Here is a 20,203-nt window from a genome sequence, read left to right as displayed (position 1 = left end):
CATCTAATAGCACGAACAAACCTGAAACAAATGTGTTTGTCTGTTGCTGGAGTAAAAGCTTGGAATTCTCTTAGGAAAGATTTAAAAAGTTGTAAATATATTTTGGAATTTAAAAGGAGTTATAAAAAGAAATAACTTGAATTATATCAAACAGAATTTTGATTTGGATTGTATGTGATCATTGTAAAACGTTTAAACAAATATCAGATATGTTGGAGTTTGGGTGATGGTGGAGGGAACAATGCTAATGACATCTACTATTTATGTTAATATATTTTGGGTGATGCTAATGTCATCTACTACTAATGTTAATACATTTTGGGTGATGGTGGAGGGAACAATGTTAATGCCATCTACTATTTATGTCTATAAAGAGGGCAGATAAATATAAGAATATCATTCTTCTATCTTCTCCTTTCTGATCATGGAAATGTAAAGAAAAATTCAAATGAATTATATGTGTTTTGTACAAATAATGCATTTTCATGAAAAGAATAAAAGAGAAAATGAAAATGAAAACCCGAATTGACACTTCAATACTTGCAATGAATTGACCAATGTGTAGAGTATGTTTCTGGCAGTTAGTCTAATGCCTTTTCTCTCTCTTAGATTTAATTAGATTAGCATTCCTGTGCTATAAACTGCTACAGTCACTGTTCAGTCAATGTGGACAGGTCAAATCAATTGCTTTCGATGGATGCAGGTAAATTAAATGCACAAACATAAACACTGTTTTTGTATGAAAGTCTGTTTCTGCCACGGAATAAAAAAAATTTAATTGCAATTTATTATCTCACAATTCGATTCGGAATTCTGTATTGATATCAAACAGTTTTGAGTTTGCATTTCATTTTGAAAACTGCGTGTGTCTTTGTCAAGGTATTTGTGTATGTGGAGTTGCGGCTAATTTGTGTAACATAGGTGTGTGATGGGCTTTCCTTTAGCATGGACCTCCACCTCATCTGCATGGTGGAGAGAGGGAGTCTGCCGTGCTCGCAGCAATGCCAACAAAACCTCATGTAACACGCCTGTCTCCCTCACACACAAGTGATAAAACTCCACATACAAATAAACTCTTTTGAGGGTCTTTCGGACAGATGAGAGCAGTGTACAGAAACAGTGTCAGTTAACAGCATCCCTAAACATGGGAGATCTGAGACCTGTATCTGTCTCTCTATATCCAAACCTGCTGTGTGTGGCCCACTTCAAAGACAGACAGCAACTGGCCAAATACTGTAGAGCCAAAGTACTGCACATACATAAACACACACACACACACACACATACATGCTCACAAAGTTCCAATGCAGAACAAAACACTCATATATATATATAATTATTGCTTTACGGATATATTTTATATATATATACATATGTATATATGTATGCAGGTGTTTTTTGTGGATTGCACCCTTAATATCTCTGTAGAGTCTTTAGTTTTATCAGATTTATAAAAGAAGGATACCACCTTACGATTCTCTCCGAAAACAGCTGAGCTCCTGGAGGCATGCCATGGGCGAAGCTAAAGAGTCCTGAGCACTTGCGCACCGACTGGCAACAAAACACAGAAATTTGATGCAGTTTTACTCACCCTCTGCGAATCCAGCTCATGACCTGGATCTTTTATCTCTGGGACTGCTCTATCTTTCAGTATCAAATGATGAGCAAATCCAGAGTGTATTTGGCACAGAAATATTTTTTTGAAATGTTAGTCATGTTTAGCATGAGAATCCAACTCTTTAACAGTGTAAATAACTCAGAATGCATAAGACCGACACCCCCTCATCCATTAACATTTGTTAAAAATATCCTGACCTGAAATCAATGTCCATGCTTCTCTTTTTGTCTATCTGCAGCAATATCCATGAGGTTCTGATGTCTCTGTATGAGGACATGGCCAGCGGCAGTTTCATCCCTAGTTCTGCTAGTGGTACCCTGAACAGCAGGATGGAAGAAGACAAGCCCATCACTGAGCTCCTTCAGTACTTTTGTGCCTCCAGCAGCAGCTCCCTCAAGTGCAAGGTGCTTTGCCTGCATTTGAACTGTGATGCCTGCATTTGAACTCCCTGTGATTGTCTGCATTTGAACTGTGCTGTATAAATGTGTGTGCTGTGTAAACTGTGATGTGTGTTTTTTTTGGGTCCTTAAGTTCTGTTCTGTCACTCTGCAGGCTTTAGTTTATGGTCCCAGCAGCCCACAGAAGTTCAGCTTTCACAACATGAGCAGGATCAGCCACTTCAGGTAAGACATGCCTCTCCATCTCACAGAACAGACAAGTTGCATCCCAGGAAAGGATGTGGTGAGTGTTGTGAGTTTTGTTTTGTTTGCAGCGATGTTGTCATTGAGAGGGACAGTATTAATTTGGTAATGGTGAATGAAAATCCACAGGACTAGCATGAGAGGATGTTGATGAGTGCAACTTTGCTCTCAGTGTCTCAAGTGCGCACACGATCATCTGATAATGACTATTTGGGTTTGTCATGGTAAATGTAATGCACACTACAGTAAAAAAATGGTCAAGGATGCATTAAATTCATCACAGTAAATACATTTATATTTCAAATTAATTTTTTAATGAATTTCTGAAGGATCATGTGACACTAATGACTGCAGAAATGGCTGTTTGAAATTCAGATTTGACTTCACAGAAATAAATGATACATACAAACATACATTTTCAGATTAATTATTTTACTTATAATCATTTTTTAAATTATTTTTTACATTTCTATTCATTTATTTTTATGTCAGTGGTGCCTAATTTTAAGTTACCACATCTGGTAAGGTTAGTAATGGTAGTGTGGTACCTACACTTTCTCAGATAAAGTTCTTGATGCCTGATCCACAGCCTTCCTTTCATTGTAACTATGCTCTTCACCCCGTCATGGAACTGTGGTAACTGTCACCACGGAAATGCTTGCTCTCAATTACATAGATTCTTTATCATCTTTACATCATTCTGTAAAAAATATATGTTCATGCAATCCTACCAAGTGCATGGTTTCACAAGATGAACCATCCATCCTTCTGAACCCCTACAAATTGCAACCCACACTTGTTTATCTACATACCTGTCCTTTTTTGCATGATATTACATGGAGATGTACTCTGCAGTACAAATGTTAAGTTTGACATTGAAGTCATTACAGATGTATGTTGTGGTGTGTGTGTGTGTGATTACGCATTCAGAGGTCAGCTTTCACATTCAGGCTCTACCAGTATAAGTAAGCAGGCTCTTAGTTAGAATAAGTTGCATGGTAAAATGTCTGGTTTATGCATATAGTTTGAACTATGCATGTGGTGACGAATGATGTGTATGTGTTAAGAGGCACAATGAACAGTTTGGTGTGTGATGGACACCAAAGGAGTCCAGGAGTCCTGTCAAGATCAGCAGACTTCAGTAGGAGGCCTGTGAATGACTTGCTGGTTACTCAATCACCATCTCTGCTTATTTTGAGTGTATCCATGGGATGGGAATACGAACATAGTAACATCTGTGATTCCTTCTCTTTAGACTGTTTATTAAAAACCTCCCAGACCTGAGTGCATACCTGAGTGTACTATGAGAAATTCAAGAAGTGGAACCAGGTAAAAAAAAGTTGTTGTATTTTTAATTTAGCTGTAAGCTGAGTTGACCATGTTCTTGCTATAGTTGAACGTGTACAGTAAATAATTTGTTCAAATTCCCGGACTTTTTCCTTTTTTCAGAAATTACCTTGCTGTCCCTACCCAGGTTGAAAGCTAGTTCACTCATTTGTTTTCCATAACATTTGTTCACTATGTTTCAAGCTGTCTGAAGCTGCACGATATCTTTATGTGAGGAACAGACCAAAAAACGTTTATAATCTTTTACTCCACTTTTAGTCGGCATGAAATGGAAATTCACCCTATCCACTTATAAATTCATGTTATTGATCTGTTTGTGATTGATCTGAATACATGTGCATCCATGCATGTATTTTAGTTTTATAACACATTTTTACTTTAATCTTTAATCAAAATTCAATAAATCCATTAAAACAAAAGATTTTCTGTTTAACCTGTCCCTCGTTACAATTGTCTGCAAGCTCACATTCAGATCTGCCTCCATCCAATTAACAACCAATGAACTGAACAAAATCTGCCCTACATTTGTTTTATTTCTTGATGATCTGTTTAACTCCGATGTATGTCAGAATTTGGAACATCTGTAACTACTTATCTGTTTGCTACTGCTATATTCATTTCACTTTAAGCTCTGATATGTTACTGAAAAGCTACAAACTCATCAAACTCAAACCTGCATAACCTTCTGCATAAGAAATCACAGCCTCATGTGTCTTTAATGCTTTGCAGAATAATTTTTCATAATGCCATCTGTCTGTCTTATAACTTTCTCTTAGTTCATTTTGCTATGAATGACAAAACACCAACCCTCCTACATTAAGGAACATTTATTTTTCCCATTCGTTAATTAAATACAGAGTGCAAATAGTTAAAGACTTTAAAATAACAACACTGAACGTTGTACAAAGTTGGACAGAGTTTAGTACAGCTGGAGCTCTGCAGTCTGACAATCAGGTGCCCTAGAGAAGGACCACAAAGCTTGTCTTTAAACACCTACATGTATCCCTACAGTTCTGCAAAAATCACAGTTACACATTTAGTAATAACATCTTCAAATTATCATTGTGCTCGATTACACAGAAAAGAACAAAAACAAAAAACAATCCACAATTCAGCTCGATATTAATAAGTATGTCTGTACACAGAACCACTCTACCAGTGACGGTGAATTGAAGCGAATATTCGACATGGCAGCAGGAGATTATATGACAGGCATGATTTTAATTTTCATGTTACATTTTACAGCAGGAAATATGCACTGCAAAATAAAGCAGAGAGAGGAAGAGCACTGCAGAGATAGCAAATATTTACTCAAGACTGGACTTCATGCACTTAAATCAGAAGCAATGGAAGAGAGAATCGCTGTGTGTCCCTCTGGTATATCTATAGCTATACGACTGCCCACAGGGTGTTATTTATGTGAATCGGTGTTAGTTATGCAGGAATTCACCTGTGACTAGCAACAGTGGGGGGTTTTATTGGTGCCATTATACTTACATGATCTTTTTTTGTTTATGCTTTTTTTAAATTAGTTTTTGAGGTGACATTGGCCTCCTGTGTAGTTGGGGTCCTTAAGTGCTGGCAAAGTTGTAGTTTTACTGGCTATAGTGTTTACTTGTACAGAAGCAAAGAGTTTATTCCTTCTTTTTGGCCCCAGGAACCTTTTCTCTAATCCTGAAAATCAAACAGAAAATTAAGCAGGTTAATTGTATAAAAAATAGATTTAAAATTTTAATCATATTTATATAGAACTCACTTTCCCATTATCGAGTTAACCTGGGTGCGGACCAGTCCTAAGTACTGATCAATCTGTGTCTGAAAGGGAGAAAACGAGTGTGAGGATTCACCATACACAATATTGATACCAAAAGAATCGATACTTCAACAAAAACAACAATACCAAAAGAAAGCCATTCACTATGGAAGCTTGTTTCCGGCATGTGATGTAAAAAAAAAAAAAATTAACGGCAAATTTTTAGCTCACAATTCAGATTTAATTACCTTTTTATTCTATGGCAGAAACCAAAAGAATGGTAAGATATTAACTCAGTATTCTGAGAAAATCCTATACTTTTGTGTATCTATCTCACAGTTCTGACCATTTTCTCTGAATTACTTTCTCTGATAATAAATGTATATAAATTCTGAATTGTAAGGAAAAAAATTATTGTGAGATAAATATATATATATATATTTGTGTGTGTGTGTGTGTGTGTGGAGGAGACACGCTTCCGTAATTCACAATTTTTGTTTATTTTTCTTTTTTTAACTAACTGTACTTGAATTATTAATTTAATTGTTTACTTAATTCAGAATTATAAGAATAATTTCAAAATAAAAGTTTTCATTTAATGAAACTTTTTTTTTAATACTCAGTATTCTGAGAAATAAAGGTGTATGTTTAATAGCATATTAGTTATTGCTCAAAATTGGTATTGAGTATCATGAAATTTCACTGGTACAGGAATCGACATCGTAGGTTCATATAATGTAATTATCATAACCTTGTAATAACATACTGGTAAAAAAAAAAATTGTGTAGCCTGAATGCACTGCAAGTCGCTTTCGATAAAAGTGTCTGCTAAAGGAAAAAAAAAAAGTGGCAAAACATGTACCTTAAAAAAAGATAATTGTGGGGACTGGGAAAACATTACCTGGTACTTCTCGTAAACCACTGGCACACTAAACATGGATACCACCACTAAAGAGAGAAAGATCAAGGAGAGATACAGTCAGGACAACTGAGCTGCTCTCCCAGAATGCTGTGTGGTGTCATTTGATGACAGTTGTTTGAGGTTATCACAGCCTGACCTACAGCAGAGTGTGTGTTTGTGACATGGAATTCTGAGTGTGTACCTAAGATATGGAAGCAAATCAGACAGCAAACACACAGAAACTGCTGAACATTTCTTAGAAAATCATTTCTGCCCTAAGAATCAGCACAGATATCGGAGAAAGTTTATCAAACTTTTCATTTAAAATTCCAAGACATTCACTAGCTCTCTGCACCAACTGGTTTCACTAACTATAATAATATTTCCCAATATTACTGTTCTTTTTTTCTGTATATTTGATCAAAATAAATGCAGCCTTGTGACGCTAAGGGACTTACAAAATATACAAAATATTTTAAAATCTTACTGACCCTAAACTTTTGAATGGTAGTGTATATTTGTGTTGTTTTCTTACCCAGAATCAACAAGGTCAGGCCATTAAACAGAGCTCCAACATACGTCAACAACCACATCAACACTGCAAACTAAACACACACACACATATGTCAAATTATCTACACAGATTTGTAATCCTTTACAGGGGCACTCAGTAACTTTTCCCACTGTCTAACAATAAAAATAATGTAAACCTACATGAGATGAAGACTACAGTCATATTAATGCGGTTTTATTCTACATTAGCCTCTCAAGGTTTGAGATCACATGATGAGCTGAATGCAAGCTTGAAAATTATTGGCCACCTTTGATTTTAAAATATGTGACAAATATGCCTGAAAACAGTTATTTCTATCATGGCATCTGTAACTGAATTATTTTGTGCAACACTCCATGCCAGTAGGTTTCAGTATGAAGTCCAAGACCACTGTTGTATGAACCAGTGGAACAAAATTAATGAGTGCACCTTTAAAATTAGGGAATTAAATGTTCAACAGCTAGTGTGTTTTCACCTTTATGGAGTCGATCAGATCCTGAACCAAGAACAGCCTGCGAAGCTCCTTCATGGTGGAGTTGATGTACAGCTGAGTCTTATCCACATACTTCATGATCTGATCTCCAGAGAGAGCGATCTCCACCTCCAGATAAGCCCTGAAAAAGAGAGAAGCCATGAGAACCGATTCATTTCTCAATATGAACAGAAGCAAAAGACACAAACTGAGTGTTGGACTAACTTGAAGGGGTGGCCCTCATCGGTTTTTTGCACTGCCTGCAGGACTGATTTGTAGACTCGGAAACTGATGGTGGCGGAGAGGACAGCCAGAGCCAGATATGCTATAACACTCACCACGCTGAACTGGGTTAAAGAGAATAGCAGCAGCAACACACTGCCGAAAACCAGTCCAGACTGCTTTAAATCCCGCCAATGTAACAGATTGACCACTGAACCGAGGGACAAAAACAAGAAGAAAAGTGATCAGAACAAGAACAATGTCAGTTCTTAAGTACAGAAATCTTACAATGAGACATTACAGCATCAAATCTACTGCACAGTCACAGGTTGCAAGTCTCTCTACACTTGTTCTATTTTAGTTCAGTAATTCTACTCTGTTAAACATTGTTTACAAAGCCATCTCAAATTTGCAGCTGGTTAGTATTTGTTACACTTACTATGTAGTAGCAGCACTGGCCATTAAATCATCTAAAAGAAATGAACACAGTGGGTCTTATTCACTAACTGTTAGTGAAATATACCTACGAACCTTGGTACAAATATGTTTCTAAATTATGAAAAAAGGCAGAAACACATGCAAAAACATACTCTGGGTGGATTTATAAACATAAGATAAAGTTTTATACATAAATATTTCATCATAGTCAATGAGTGAGAAAAGTTGTGTCATTGCTCGAACTGCAAGGTTCCTTTGCATAAAAATTTAGATATGTATAGCTGGCTAATCTGGGTCTGTATAAAAGGTGATAACTGTGTTTGAACTGGTTTTAAGGATGGCACAAGTGGAATTGCTAGAGAATCAAATGCACTTTGGCAAGAGTTTGTATTTGGTGACAAAAAGGCTGTAAAGGAAAGTCATACAGATCCTTCAATTTAAGAGTCTCTCAGAACCCAACCAAACAAGCCAGAAGGCGACAATGGAACCCAAACTCTATCAGATTTTTTTTTATTAATTTCCATAATTGTGACTTATACAGGTCTGGAAATCAGTTTTTAATTCTCTGTTCAAGTTTGTTTTCAACATGCATTTTCCATGAAGAGGACATTTGTAACCTTGAGGCTATCAGTTCACACCTGTCAACCTCTCACAGCACCAGTTGTCAACTTATCTAACCCTAACCATCTGTGTGCACACACACTGTACTGGGTTAATTATTACTATTGAGTAAGACAGTACAAATAGTTATGTTATCAGAAGTGCTGTAATATAATGACCACACACTATGAGCTATGAGCCTTCACCATACTAATGTAAACTTTTAGAATTATAGTAGTGAAATGGAGAGGTGCATGAAGGTTACAACTTTTAAATTGCAAGTTTAGTTTGGCATGTGGTAGAGTATATCCATGTAAAATGCCAAAACCTAGTAAAATTATCATCACTCTATATACGGGAGATTAATTTATTTCTACAACATTTCTACACGTGTACCATCTTAAATTACAGCGGTAATCCCCCTTGGAGTAAACGGCCCGACATGCATCTCACAATCATCAACTGTACAACTACTATTCAAACCTACAAATTAGTCCCACCGTTCTCTAGAAGCAAGTCATTTACAGAGTACAGCTTCATTAGGAAAGTGTTTTGTGAGCATGCAGTATATCCATTAAACAGATTAAAACCAAGCACACTCAACAACCAAGAGCCAATACCTCCACAGAAATGTGAAACATTCCAGAGCTTGTATTTGCTATTGATGTGATTTTGACTGAATCTGAAGAAATAACGTCTTGTACTACTCATTTAATGTGCTTCTTTTCCATAAAATATTTAGCAGGGAAGTAGCAATGCAGTCATCGTTATAGTCCTGAATGCTGATTGGTCAGTATAGAGTTCTAGCCATGCTATAGTACAAATACACTGCTGTTTCACTGTTTTGGATCTTTAAGAATTTTCTTTATGTTTTTGAAAGAAGCCTCTTATGCCCATAAAGGCTGCATTTATTTAAAAACAAAGTAAATACTGTAATATTGTAAAATAGTATTACAGTTTAAAATGTTTCCTATTTTAATATATATCTTGAATGTAATTTAATCCTGTGATGATGAAGCTGAATTTTCAGCAGTCATTACTCCAGTCTTCGGTGTTCCTTCAGATGATCCTTCAGAAATCATTCTAATAGTGAATTTGCTGCTCAAGAAACATTTCTTCTTATTATCAAAGTTCAAAGCACAAAGTGTAAAGCTTGGTGGACAGGTTTCAAGCAGGTATCTAAGAAAAACCAGATCTTTCTTCTCTAACTGCTGGAAGCAAACTCATTCACCTTTCTATCTCTGCCCAAATATCACAAAGACAAGACCAGTAGAACTTGTTGCCATGAGAACCAGCAGTTTGAGATCTCTGAATCATCTCTTCAGTCTCTGCGGCAAGCGAGAGCTCCCTGTAACTTATGTGTGTTTCCATTTTTAACAGCTGTATTTGTTGCGGCTTCAGAAGAAACTGTTACACACTCACAGAAGCTGGTCTGTCACACTCTAGTGTGTGCAAGACATTTGTAGTCCCTTGTGTGATTCTCCAATCAGTCCCACAGGGCTAAATTTAGCCTGGCAGAGCTTAGAGGAGGGCAGAAATATCTGCCATTTTTATATGCAGATTTTGCTCGAGTCCTAGATGAAGTGCAGACTTCAGATTCAAGTCTGAGTTTCACTGAGAGTTGAATACACTGTCATTTATTCTTAATAACTTCTTATTGTATCTCATCAATAATAATGTAAAACAAAAAAATAAATATATACAAAAAACTTTAACATAATTATTAAACTATTAGCTCTGATGATAATTTCCTGCTCTGGTAAATCCCTCCGCTAACTGACTCTCTAATAGAATTAAAGACTAAAAGCAGTACGTTTGCATTCTTTCTCCTTACACACACCTTTAAATATTACTTAACTAATGTATACTAGTATAATACTAGTGTTTAAGGATATCCAGTGGTTAGGTGACCAAACATGAGCTGTTAAATTACATATGGACACTAAATTCAGTTTTCCAACAAAACCAGTGACATCTGTAATTAATTCTATCATTATAAAAAATCTCTTTGAGATCCCTGATTTTTGATGCTAAAACACCAAAGCTATCAGAAGACAGAGAGAGCTACTGACCTGAACCACCCATGACTGCAGATAGCAAGAAAGAGAGAGAGAGACAGTGAGTGGAAGCGCACACAAAAGGAAAGAGAGAAAGGCAGAGAATAAGAGGGAGGGGGAGCGGCTCATACTACCATTGGATAATAATGGAAACCACACATATTAATTCAGTATGGTGACAAATAGCCCAGATAGGGCTGCACAATTAATCTAATTTCTAATTGCAATTAAAATAATGAATGCCACTTTTACGCAAGCTTACGTTACGTTTACGTTAGCTTAAGGGATTTTCCCATTATTTTAATTTTAGTTTTAGTATAACATTATAATACCATTCATATTTTTACTTGTAATTTAAAGAAGAAACCAATTTGATGTACATTGACATTTGAGGCTTAATACTATAGAACAGCACTAAACGTTTTCAGTAAGAATGTTTTCAGTTTTATTTTCATATAAAAATACAGCATGCAGTTGCATCAAACATTAGTATAAACGTCATTCAGTGTTGATTGTGTAAATTGTAATTAATAATCGAAATTACAGTTTCAAGGGAATAATTGACAATTATGATTTTTGTCATAATCATGCAGCCCTAAGCCCAGACTGAAACACATACACAATCAAAGATGAAAATTATGTGTGACCCTTTCACAGAACCTAATTAATCCACCTTGTTTCATATGTCCTATGTGGCAAGAGCATGTGAGAAGAGAAAGAAAGGGGGCAGTTATGGTTGCTATAGATACAGTGTTCCAGTTTCCCTTACACACATTGCTTAGGGGGCCAGTTTAAAATAAAAAGGTGATGGTGGGGGGTAATTGTGTGTGTGTGCTGGTGTTTAAATGTCGGGGTGTACACAGCAAATGTCAGAGTGTTAAAATCCCAGAGTTTTGATGACCAGAGTATAATTTATACACTTTGGAGTAAACTGGGCTTAAAGTACACTTGTCAGGTTTCACCATAAACTCTCTCAAGTGTTAGTGTGTTGGTTCAGTGTTGATGTGGAGCTGTTGTAGTGTAAATAGTGGATGATGAACTCTTTGAGAGTCAATCTTTTGCTGTCCCGTCCGCATATGAGTTTAGGTTTCGATACGTCATCAGATCGACTACGCTGTCATTGGTTGAATCAAGATGCAGCCTCGTGGACACCAGTTTCCAACTGACATCCAAAGACGTCGTCGACATTTTGATTCTGCGGGACCGTAGGTAAGAAACCAGCAAGTGAATCATGCTGAATATTCCTGTTTGTCTTCTTGTTTTAATTCTCATAACTAAAACACTAAAAACGCTAATGTAGAAGTAACGTTAGAAGAGGTGTGACGTTTAGTAATTTAGTTTAACTAGCTAACTTAGTATATCAATGGTAGCTAAAGTGATTGTGAATGTTAAATCTGGTAAAACTGTTTTAGTGGTAACGTTGATCGTTGACCATTAAATGAAATTTCAAAAAGGAAATGCAGCAATCATTTTTTAACGTTAGCTGCCGCTCCCAATCTCGCGCCTTATGAAGGCTAAATTAACTAGCTAACGTTAGCCTGGAAAGCTAACGTTACAGATTCCCGTCAAATGATTGAGTCTGACTTTATTTGCACTACATTTGGTATTGTGTGTGTTCAATAAACCAATTGTATTTTTATGTTGTAGTAATATGTGAGGAAAACTACAGCAATGCTTTTCAAAGTACAGTACCAAGGAAAGAAGAAGTACATCAAACTCAATGGAGCATCATATCCAGCATTTCTCAGGGAGGGTAAGTTACGTTCTTAAGCATTCTTCTCTTCGTTCTCTTTATAATTGAAGTTTAGATCAGAGGTCGTGTTAACCGAATATTTTCCGTCATTGACTAGCTTTACGTTAATTTTTTTAGCAGTGACGAAAACATCTGAAGGTTTAATCAGGGTTCCTACAAAGTCTCGAAAGTTTGGAAAATGCTTGATTTTAATTTATTTCTTCAGGACGGCAGATGTAACTAAAATATAAATAAAACCGGCTGACAATGGTTTTAATGCGAGGCAGCCTCTGTTACGACTCAGGTCTCGTGTAATTCCATGTAAGTTAGCAGCTAACAGTCAGCAGCTATTTGGCGCCTCGTGTATTCGCCTGGCGCGCAAACATCTACATTAAGAAATGTCGCTTGCTGTAATTTTGTCGATAACTGCCTAGAAGATGATAAATAAAAACTGATTGCGTCGACGATCAACAGACTGAAAGGCACACACTGTGAGAGCTATGGGAGAATAAGCCTTCACCAGCCATGCCAAAGGTAATCGGAGACAAATGAATTTGACTGTAATTCTTTAAAAATATTATTAAATTAATTCATATCGAATCATTATATAACTGTAATGTAGGGAGGGGAGGGGGATGTTCTTTCCGTCGTGCACGTTTGTGTGAGCACTCTGGTTTCTATTCACAAAAGCAAAAGTTTAAATTTTAACGTCTGCAGCATTGTAGCCAATCGAAAGTTTTTTTTTATGATGCTTAGATGACTAAACTTACGGAGTGACAACCGCTTTTACCAGAGTGAGTTCTGTAAATAATCGTTCCGTGATAGTAGTAACCATAGCAACGGACGTGACAAAAAAATCTGATATGACCATTTAGATCTGTGCATCATGTCTTACTGTGTAAATACAGAATAGAGCTGTCACTGTCAAGAATAAATAAAACAAATCAGTGTTGGCTGAATATGTTTAGATTCATTTAGTCTATTGATAACACTTAAACACTCTTTTTCATGTGTCCTTTTTAAAACAATGCTCATTTATTAAAATAATATTTTAAGGTATTTAAGGAAGATTCATGTATTATATACTCATGATCATTATTATTATTCCAACCATCTACAAAAAAACTCATCCTAACCTACAGTTGACAACAAATATACAAACATATAACCACATTTTTAAAAAGTATCCAAAGAGTGATTTAATATAAGTTGTATTTATATTGAAGATTCTAATATTTTAGCTTGTAGTTTTCTAAAGGGGCGCGGTTTATACTATTTATATTCTTTCATTTTGTTGCTGCTTGAAAAATGGATTTAGGGACCTTACAAAATGCTTGAAAAGTGCTTAATTTAAACTTCAAAATCTGTACAAACCCTGACTATGAAAAGTGACTCTTTATATATTAAAAAATGCATAATCTAGCCTATATGCTCCTATATCCTGTAAGTTCATGATTAAAAATGAAAATGTGAATTAAAACGAAAATTTAATGAAAATTAAAATAGAGTAATAGATTATGGTGCAATTTTAACGACCATATCCATCAAAATAAAGGACAATGTGAAAGTCTTGCGCAACCACTGGTTTAGATGTACGTTTATATGAACTGTTATTCTTAGCACCATGCTAGTCTACCGTAGCCTTGCCCATTAAGAATTGTGCTAAAAACATTGTTCTCCCACTTTCTAACCCTAACACAACAACTTATGTTTTTTTCTGTATTCAAAGCTAAAGAGAAGTTCAGCATACCCCCTGAGACAAACATGTATGTGCTGGATGACAGTGGAACAGAGGTTGATGAAGAGGTCTTCAGCGACATCTTGGAGGAAAAAGCAGACATCCTGTGGACCATTGTTAATGTTCTTTCAGTTTCTGGTATTTGCTATCACAAAACCCAAACAGTATCTTCTCACCAATGTCCGATTTGTGCTTTCTCTGTTAAAGGACTACTTTGCATATTTCCAACCTTATCTCTTATCTGTCAGTGTTCACATAAGGATGTGAAAAACTACATTTGAGATAAAAATAGATTAGCCGGTAAGGCTGTTGACCCGAGCACTTCTCAAAAAACAGTCAGTTTTGCCATCTAGTAGTTAATGTATCATGGCCTAAACTGCTTAAAGTCTGGCCACATTAACTACCAAAACTCATGTAATTCCTGGAAGCAGTCTCACCATGCCTTTTTTGAACCTCTACTCACTTAAACCTGTGGAAACATTGACTGAAATATATATATAAAAAAAAATCTTTTTGCCCTTTTCAGACTCTCCCATCCAGTCCTCATGCACAGACACCTTGTCACTATCATCACCCTCATCGGACAGTGATGCTTCTCTGATGTCCCCAAAAAGACAGCGCATTGATGACGCCTTTGTGATGTCCCCAAAAAGTCTACATACTGATGACAGTTCTTCACAAGCCAAAGAGGTGATGTTTCTTCAGAACATTTCTCTTTATGTTGTAAACATTACATTTACCTGTTATTGTTACCATAACATTTTCCCCTGTTGTCCAGCTTGTCAAAAGAATTCTGGAACAAAAGCCTGGAGGGGAGAAAATCCTTGCAAAATATGCAATGACAGGAGAGATGAAGGACCGAGCACGCCGTGATCTTGTCAGCATTGTTGTTGCTGAAATGTTTGAAAAGTATGGGTAAGTAAAATACTTTATGGTGCATGATTTTGTAAAGTGTATATTCATAGTATTCAATTGCAGATTTGGTAGTTGTAATCAAATAGGTGATTATCATTAAATAACAACCGTGGCCAATGAGCTGTGGCCTTGCGCAGATCATAGGTTTTCCGGTGTGTTGGTTTTAATACACATTTATTCCACAGACGTGCTCCCCCTATGGATAAAAGAGCACAGTATGCATTGGGGATAGTAACACTGTTCCCCTCTCTAAAAGATCCCTACTCCAAAAAAGGCTATGTGAGTACATATTTAAAAGTAAGGTTAATCTTAATAAACAAATGAATAATGTTCTGGTGCATTTTAGAAGTCTAACACTTCTTTTATAAAGATCTCTATTGATTCATGCTGAAACAATTTTTTTATACATTTCCATCTTTGTTGATACTGTCTTTAGGAACACTTTTTTGACATAGACAGCAATGAGGGCTACATTGCCTGGAAGATTAAAAACACACAGCGAGAACTCAGCAATGGCGGTACCAATGGGGGTAGGAGAAGGAGCTCTCAAACTACAGGCAGCAGCGGACCAAACTTAGAGAGAGAAGTGACTAAAGTGCAGCAGTTGGAGGGAGACCAGTGTCGTGAGGCCATATCTCTACTGAAACACAGCACAGACAACGAACAGATCTTCATGAAAATGAGAGAAACCTTCCAGCACAGGCAAAAGTTGATCCATGATCCTGAGCAGTGCAGCACAGTGCTTACTGTGTTCCCAAGGTTTCTTGACACAAAAGGCCTGGTAAGTTTTTTTTTTTTTTTTGTAAGCACATTTATTATGTTTTTGCAAATGTCAAGAACAGCTGTTCAAAGATGAAAACGGTCACTTACCACTACCACCATCATCAAATACACATATGCTTGCTTCCTCCCCTTTAGGTGGCGCAAGACTTTGACCTGTTGTTTGGAGCTGAGACTTCATCAAAACTCCTTGAGAAATGGGATTTCCTGAAGGCCAAAGTAATAGAGCAAGCCAAGGACATCAGCAAGACACCCCTGCTTGACCATCTCATCCAGTCTGCAGAGGAGAACACTGATGAGGATGACGAGGTCCCAGGTAAATAATTTAACTGGATCTGGTGTGTATCTTTCAAATGTCGACTTAATTTATTTACCATGACAAATAGTTGTGTAGACAAATAATATATTTTTTAGGGCTGCAACAACTAATCGATAATCAAAAATAATCAAGAAAGAATTTCATTATCAATTCATTGTCACTTCACAATGGTGTAAAACGCATTTCTATGCATAAAACGCATCTGAAAAACAGAGCAGAGGTCGCAAAGTTAGCTGCTGCGAGAAAATTGCACAATACAAAACATGAGAATGTTTTATATTGAGTTCTTCAAACTGACTTGTAATTGTATTAATGTGGCCTGTCTTGTCAGATGCCGTGACAAATGTGTGTGATGTTTAATGTGTTTCAAGATGTGTTTTCCTCAGCATTTTACACAAAGTCCTGTCAGTAATTGAGTCTTCGTAAACTTCACTGAATGAGCGCAAGTCAGTACATCAATCAAACGGCGGTCGGAATGGAAGCTCTATAACCCTTGACTGAAGCCCACGTAGATTAATTTTAGGGCTGGTCCGAATACCATTTTTTGATCTTCGAAGCTTCGATAGGAATTAACATCGAATATTCGAAGCTTCGGAAGGAGGGGGCTGAACATATTTTTCTCTCTAATAAAGGCAGGAATCTCTATGCATCTGTCTGTTTGCATTTAGATGATTTATCTTGCATTTAGAACCGTTCATCCAATCGACTTCACGAGTGTAGTGTCACATTTGGTGCAATATAGACACGCGAGACGTGACACGTTCAGAATTAATAAACTTTTAATACAGAACAGCGCGAGCCGGAAGCGTGCGCGCCTCACGCGCAGGGCTTATATGCTCCGAGAACGGACACTGCACTAGTGATACAAAACACAGCCTAATATTTTTCTGAGTAACAAATAACTCTCAAATCAGAAATCAGCAGCACAGTAATTACTGACACAGTAAAGGGTAGGCTAATATATTGTTTTCTATTTCCACAATGTCAAAGCAACGCAGCTTATAGCCTACAAGCTCAGGCATGCACTTCTGCCCATACAAACTCCGCTGTTCTGCGCTCTAAAATAAGAGTATTGTATTTCGCCCAAAAATGCTAAAAAAATAACCGTGTGAGAGCGTGTTTTAGGCTATATCATGTTATAGCCAGGTATGACGACGCTTACAGCACACGTCACCGCAGATCAGCATCTATTCATCAAGCCAATGTGCAAACTATCGTAAATCAAAGTGAAAGTGGGTCGCAGATGCTTTAACACACAATCAACTTCATTAAAAGTAAAGAACCAAAATGATCTTACCAGGGCTGTTGCCGCTCTCTTATTGCGGTCTTTGACTTAGAAATTTTAGCTGACGATCAGTAAAATGCATGCATCTGTTGCTGGTGACGTGCACTCCATTACATCTGCCTATAGCGCGGGATCTGAAGTTTGGATTCATATCCGTTTTTCAAAAACACATTTATGTGTTCATTGTTCATATTGATAAATCAGAGAGAGCTATATACGATCTGAGAAAACGCATGACAGCCCCATTCAAGCGCGAATGGGAACCGTTTCTAGGGGGATGCCAGGTTGTGAAAAAAAAAAAATTAAAACAAATATTCGAATGTCAAACTTGAAAATCGAATACCAACCCACCGAACAAATATTCGAATATTCTGATACAGCCCTAATTAATTTACTATCGTTTTCATAGGCTTCAATTGACACAATGTTTGAAGGAGATCATTGTGCAGAATAAAATTTCCTCGATAAATTGGCCTTTTAATCCAACCAATTGATTAATAATTGACAGGTTAATAGATTATCAAAAAAATTGTTAGTTGCATAACTAGTATTGTTATTGAAAAGAGTTTTGAGTTTTAATATTGATGTAGTATCAAAGGTTTTGGTCAGGTGTATATCATGCTTAAAGCAGGTGCTTCTGTCTTCTCAGGTTGGGATAGTGACATGGCCTCACTGCTACTGCTGGTCTACCTACTGCCACCACCTCCAAGTGGAAAGAAGGGAGCTGTAAAGATCAGTACCCGGGAAGCTGTGGACCATGTAGTCAAATTTCATAAGGTCAGTGTGCCCTAATCTCCAATGGCAATAGCCATTGTCAAAAGGCAATTGTGTAACCCCCCAGATCATTAATTTGTTTCTTTTCAATGCCACCGCCACAGAATTTTAAGTCTGGTAATTATGTTTTGCCTCCTTGAAGTATAGCAAATAGATAGTGGGGTTCACCTCTTTTGACTGCAGTCTTGTGCTCGTGCTATCAGAGTGTGACTTTAGGAAGTCACAGACAGGTTTCTATCAGAGTGTGACTTATCCATCAAAATGTGATGTTCAGTGTAGATTCATTTCAGTTTATTGTTATCTTACAGTCATGTCGCAGCCTTCAGGAGCACTCTGGTCCAAACCAGCGGAGGCAGCCCTACATCCTGGCAGTTGGGACGACAAGAAAGCACATCCACGAGTTCTACATTGCATTGGATGGTGATCTCCTTCCCTGCAAGGGCAAGTCTTCCCTGTCAGCCTTTGATGAACTTTTCAAAGCACATTATGTTTTCGGCATCTCCTATGACCAGGCCTTAAATGGCATGTACACATTTGTGCAGACCACCATCTACAACATTGATGTTGGTCATTCTCACGAAACTCCCAGAGTCAAGGACCTAAGAGCTAAGCTCCTCAACTAAAAAGTTATGATGTTCAGATGCTTTGTTTGCAAGTCTAGTTTTGTTACCGTTCAAATGTTGATCCGTCATCTCAAAGTTTTCCATGCCTTTTATCCTGGTAAGAAGTTTCAGTTAATGTGTGACCAGGCTGGATGCCACCAGAGATTTTGGACTTTTTCAGGCTTTAGAAAACATCTCCATAACAAACATCGCGCAAAAAATCTAGATCAATTTGAGAACGAACCTGTCATAGTTGAGAACAATCCCGTCATAGTTGAGAACGAACCCATCATAGTTGAGAACGAACCTGTCATAGTTGACGTAGCTGATGATGTTAATTTAATTCCAGAGCAACCAGAGAATTCTCAAAGCTGTAATGAGACCAGGCAACATACCCAAGAAATGTGTGCATCCCTTATTGCAAATCTCCAAAGCTGTGGTGTGGCTACTAATGTCATAACGACTGTTGTTGAAAATATGGAGGAACTTGTAGAGGAATTACATTCAAATGTTAAAGATGATGTTGTAAAATTACTCTCTAACGATGAGGAGATCAGAACAAAGTTTGACGATTATTTTGACAACCTTGAAAATCCATTTAGCAAACTAAACACTGAGGCAAAAAGGAAAAAACATTTCAGTGAGAAATGGGGTATTGTAGAACCTGTAGAGGTAGCCCTAGGAGTGAGGTATGACGCTAGAAGGAATCGAACTACTGGCACATATGATCAAGTTCCCATAACAGACAAATTTGTTTATATTCCTCTATTGCAAACTTTGAAGTTCATATTCACCAACCAAGAGATCTGTGATCATTTTGTGCAGCCTTGTGAGAAAACTGGGTTTTACAAAGACTTCTGTGATGGTAACTATTTTAGAGACCACCCCCTCTTCTCTGAAAAACCAAACTCTCTCCAAATACAGATATTCTACGATGATTTTGAAATGGCAAATCCTCTCGGATCCAAGCATGGTATCCATAAGGTTGGAAGTATATACTTTGTTTTACGAAACCTATCTCCAAAGATTAACTCTGCTCTTATGAATATTCATCTTTTAGCCCTTTTTCATACTGAGGATGTGAAGAAGTATGGATTTGATTTAATCTTACAGCCCCTCGTACGTGATCTGAAAATCCTTGAGTGTACAGGAATTGAAGTTCCTTTCTCTGATGAACCAGTTTACGGAACAATTGCACAAGTAACTGGAGACAATTTGGGATTGCACTCATTACTCGGGTATGTTGAATCATTCAGTGCAAACAATTTCTGTCGTTTTTGTCTAGTGGACAAACAGACCTCACAAACGGTTTTCAGGGATGATGATCCAAGAATAACATTGCGTAATAAAGCACTGCATGATCAGCATTGCAATGACCTCATGGTAGATCCTACACTGCCATCCACATTTGGAGTTAAGCGACAATGTTTATTCAATGATCTACAGTACTTTCATG

The 20,203-nt window shown here is 37.1% G+C and overlaps 2 protein-coding genes across 7 annotated transcripts in view; one reads left to right on the top strand and one right to left on the bottom strand.

Annotated features, from left to right (window-relative positions):
* Window positions 1-4,418: 4,418 nt before the first annotated feature.
* The window catches only part of LOC132110602 (reticulon-1-A-like), a 33,886-nt gene continuing 18,101 nt past the window's right edge, over window positions 4,419-20,203 (bottom strand). For 3 of the 5 annotated variants that reach the window (XM_059517328.1, XM_059517329.1, XM_059517331.1), the window contains 6 exons: window positions 7,511-7,718; window positions 7,289-7,427; window positions 6,796-6,865; window positions 6,261-6,307; window positions 5,363-5,421; window positions 4,419-5,280 (listed from right to left, as the gene is read on the bottom strand). In XM_059517328.1, coding sequence (XP_059373311.1) covers window positions 5,241-5,280; window positions 5,363-5,421; window positions 6,261-6,307; window positions 6,796-6,865; window positions 7,289-7,427; window positions 7,511-7,718 — 563 coding nt within the window. In that variant the 3' untranslated portion in view covers window positions 4,419-5,240. Of the gene's footprint in view, window positions 5,281-5,362; window positions 5,422-6,260; window positions 6,308-6,795; window positions 6,866-7,288; window positions 7,428-7,510; window positions 7,719-10,617; window positions 10,633-20,203 lie in introns of all 5 variants that reach the window. The other 2 variants (XM_059517326.1, XM_059517330.1) reach the window with 1 other exon arrangement.
* Window positions 11,739-18,989, top strand: LOC132110603 (uncharacterized). Of its 2 annotated transcripts, none has more exons than XM_059517333.1 (10): window positions 11,739-11,811; window positions 12,250-12,355; window positions 14,064-14,210; window positions 14,599-14,762; window positions 14,851-14,981; window positions 15,173-15,266; window positions 15,424-15,768; window positions 15,906-16,083; window positions 18,021-18,148; window positions 18,454-18,989. In XM_059517333.1, the coding sequence occupies exons 2-10, from the start codon at window positions 12,274-12,276 to the stop codon at window positions 18,766-18,768; spliced, it is 1,584 nt and encodes a 527-aa protein (XP_059373316.1). In that variant the 5' UTR covers window positions 11,739-11,811; window positions 12,250-12,273; the 3' UTR covers window positions 18,769-18,989. The 2 variants fall into 2 exon arrangements, with proteins under 2 accessions (XP_059373316.1, XP_059373315.1); XM_059517332.1 differs by having other exon boundaries at window positions 11,741-11,811; window positions 14,851-14,987; window positions 18,454-18,988.

Source organism: Carassius carassius, chromosome 30, assembly GCF_963082965.1.
Source record: "Carassius carassius chromosome 30, fCarCar2.1, whole genome shotgun sequence".
NCBI classification, from domain to species: domain Eukaryota; kingdom Metazoa; phylum Chordata; class Actinopteri; order Cypriniformes; family Cyprinidae; genus Carassius; species Carassius carassius.
Note: the sequence above shows the minus strand (reverse complement) of the source record. Positions and strands in the feature narration are given on the sequence as shown.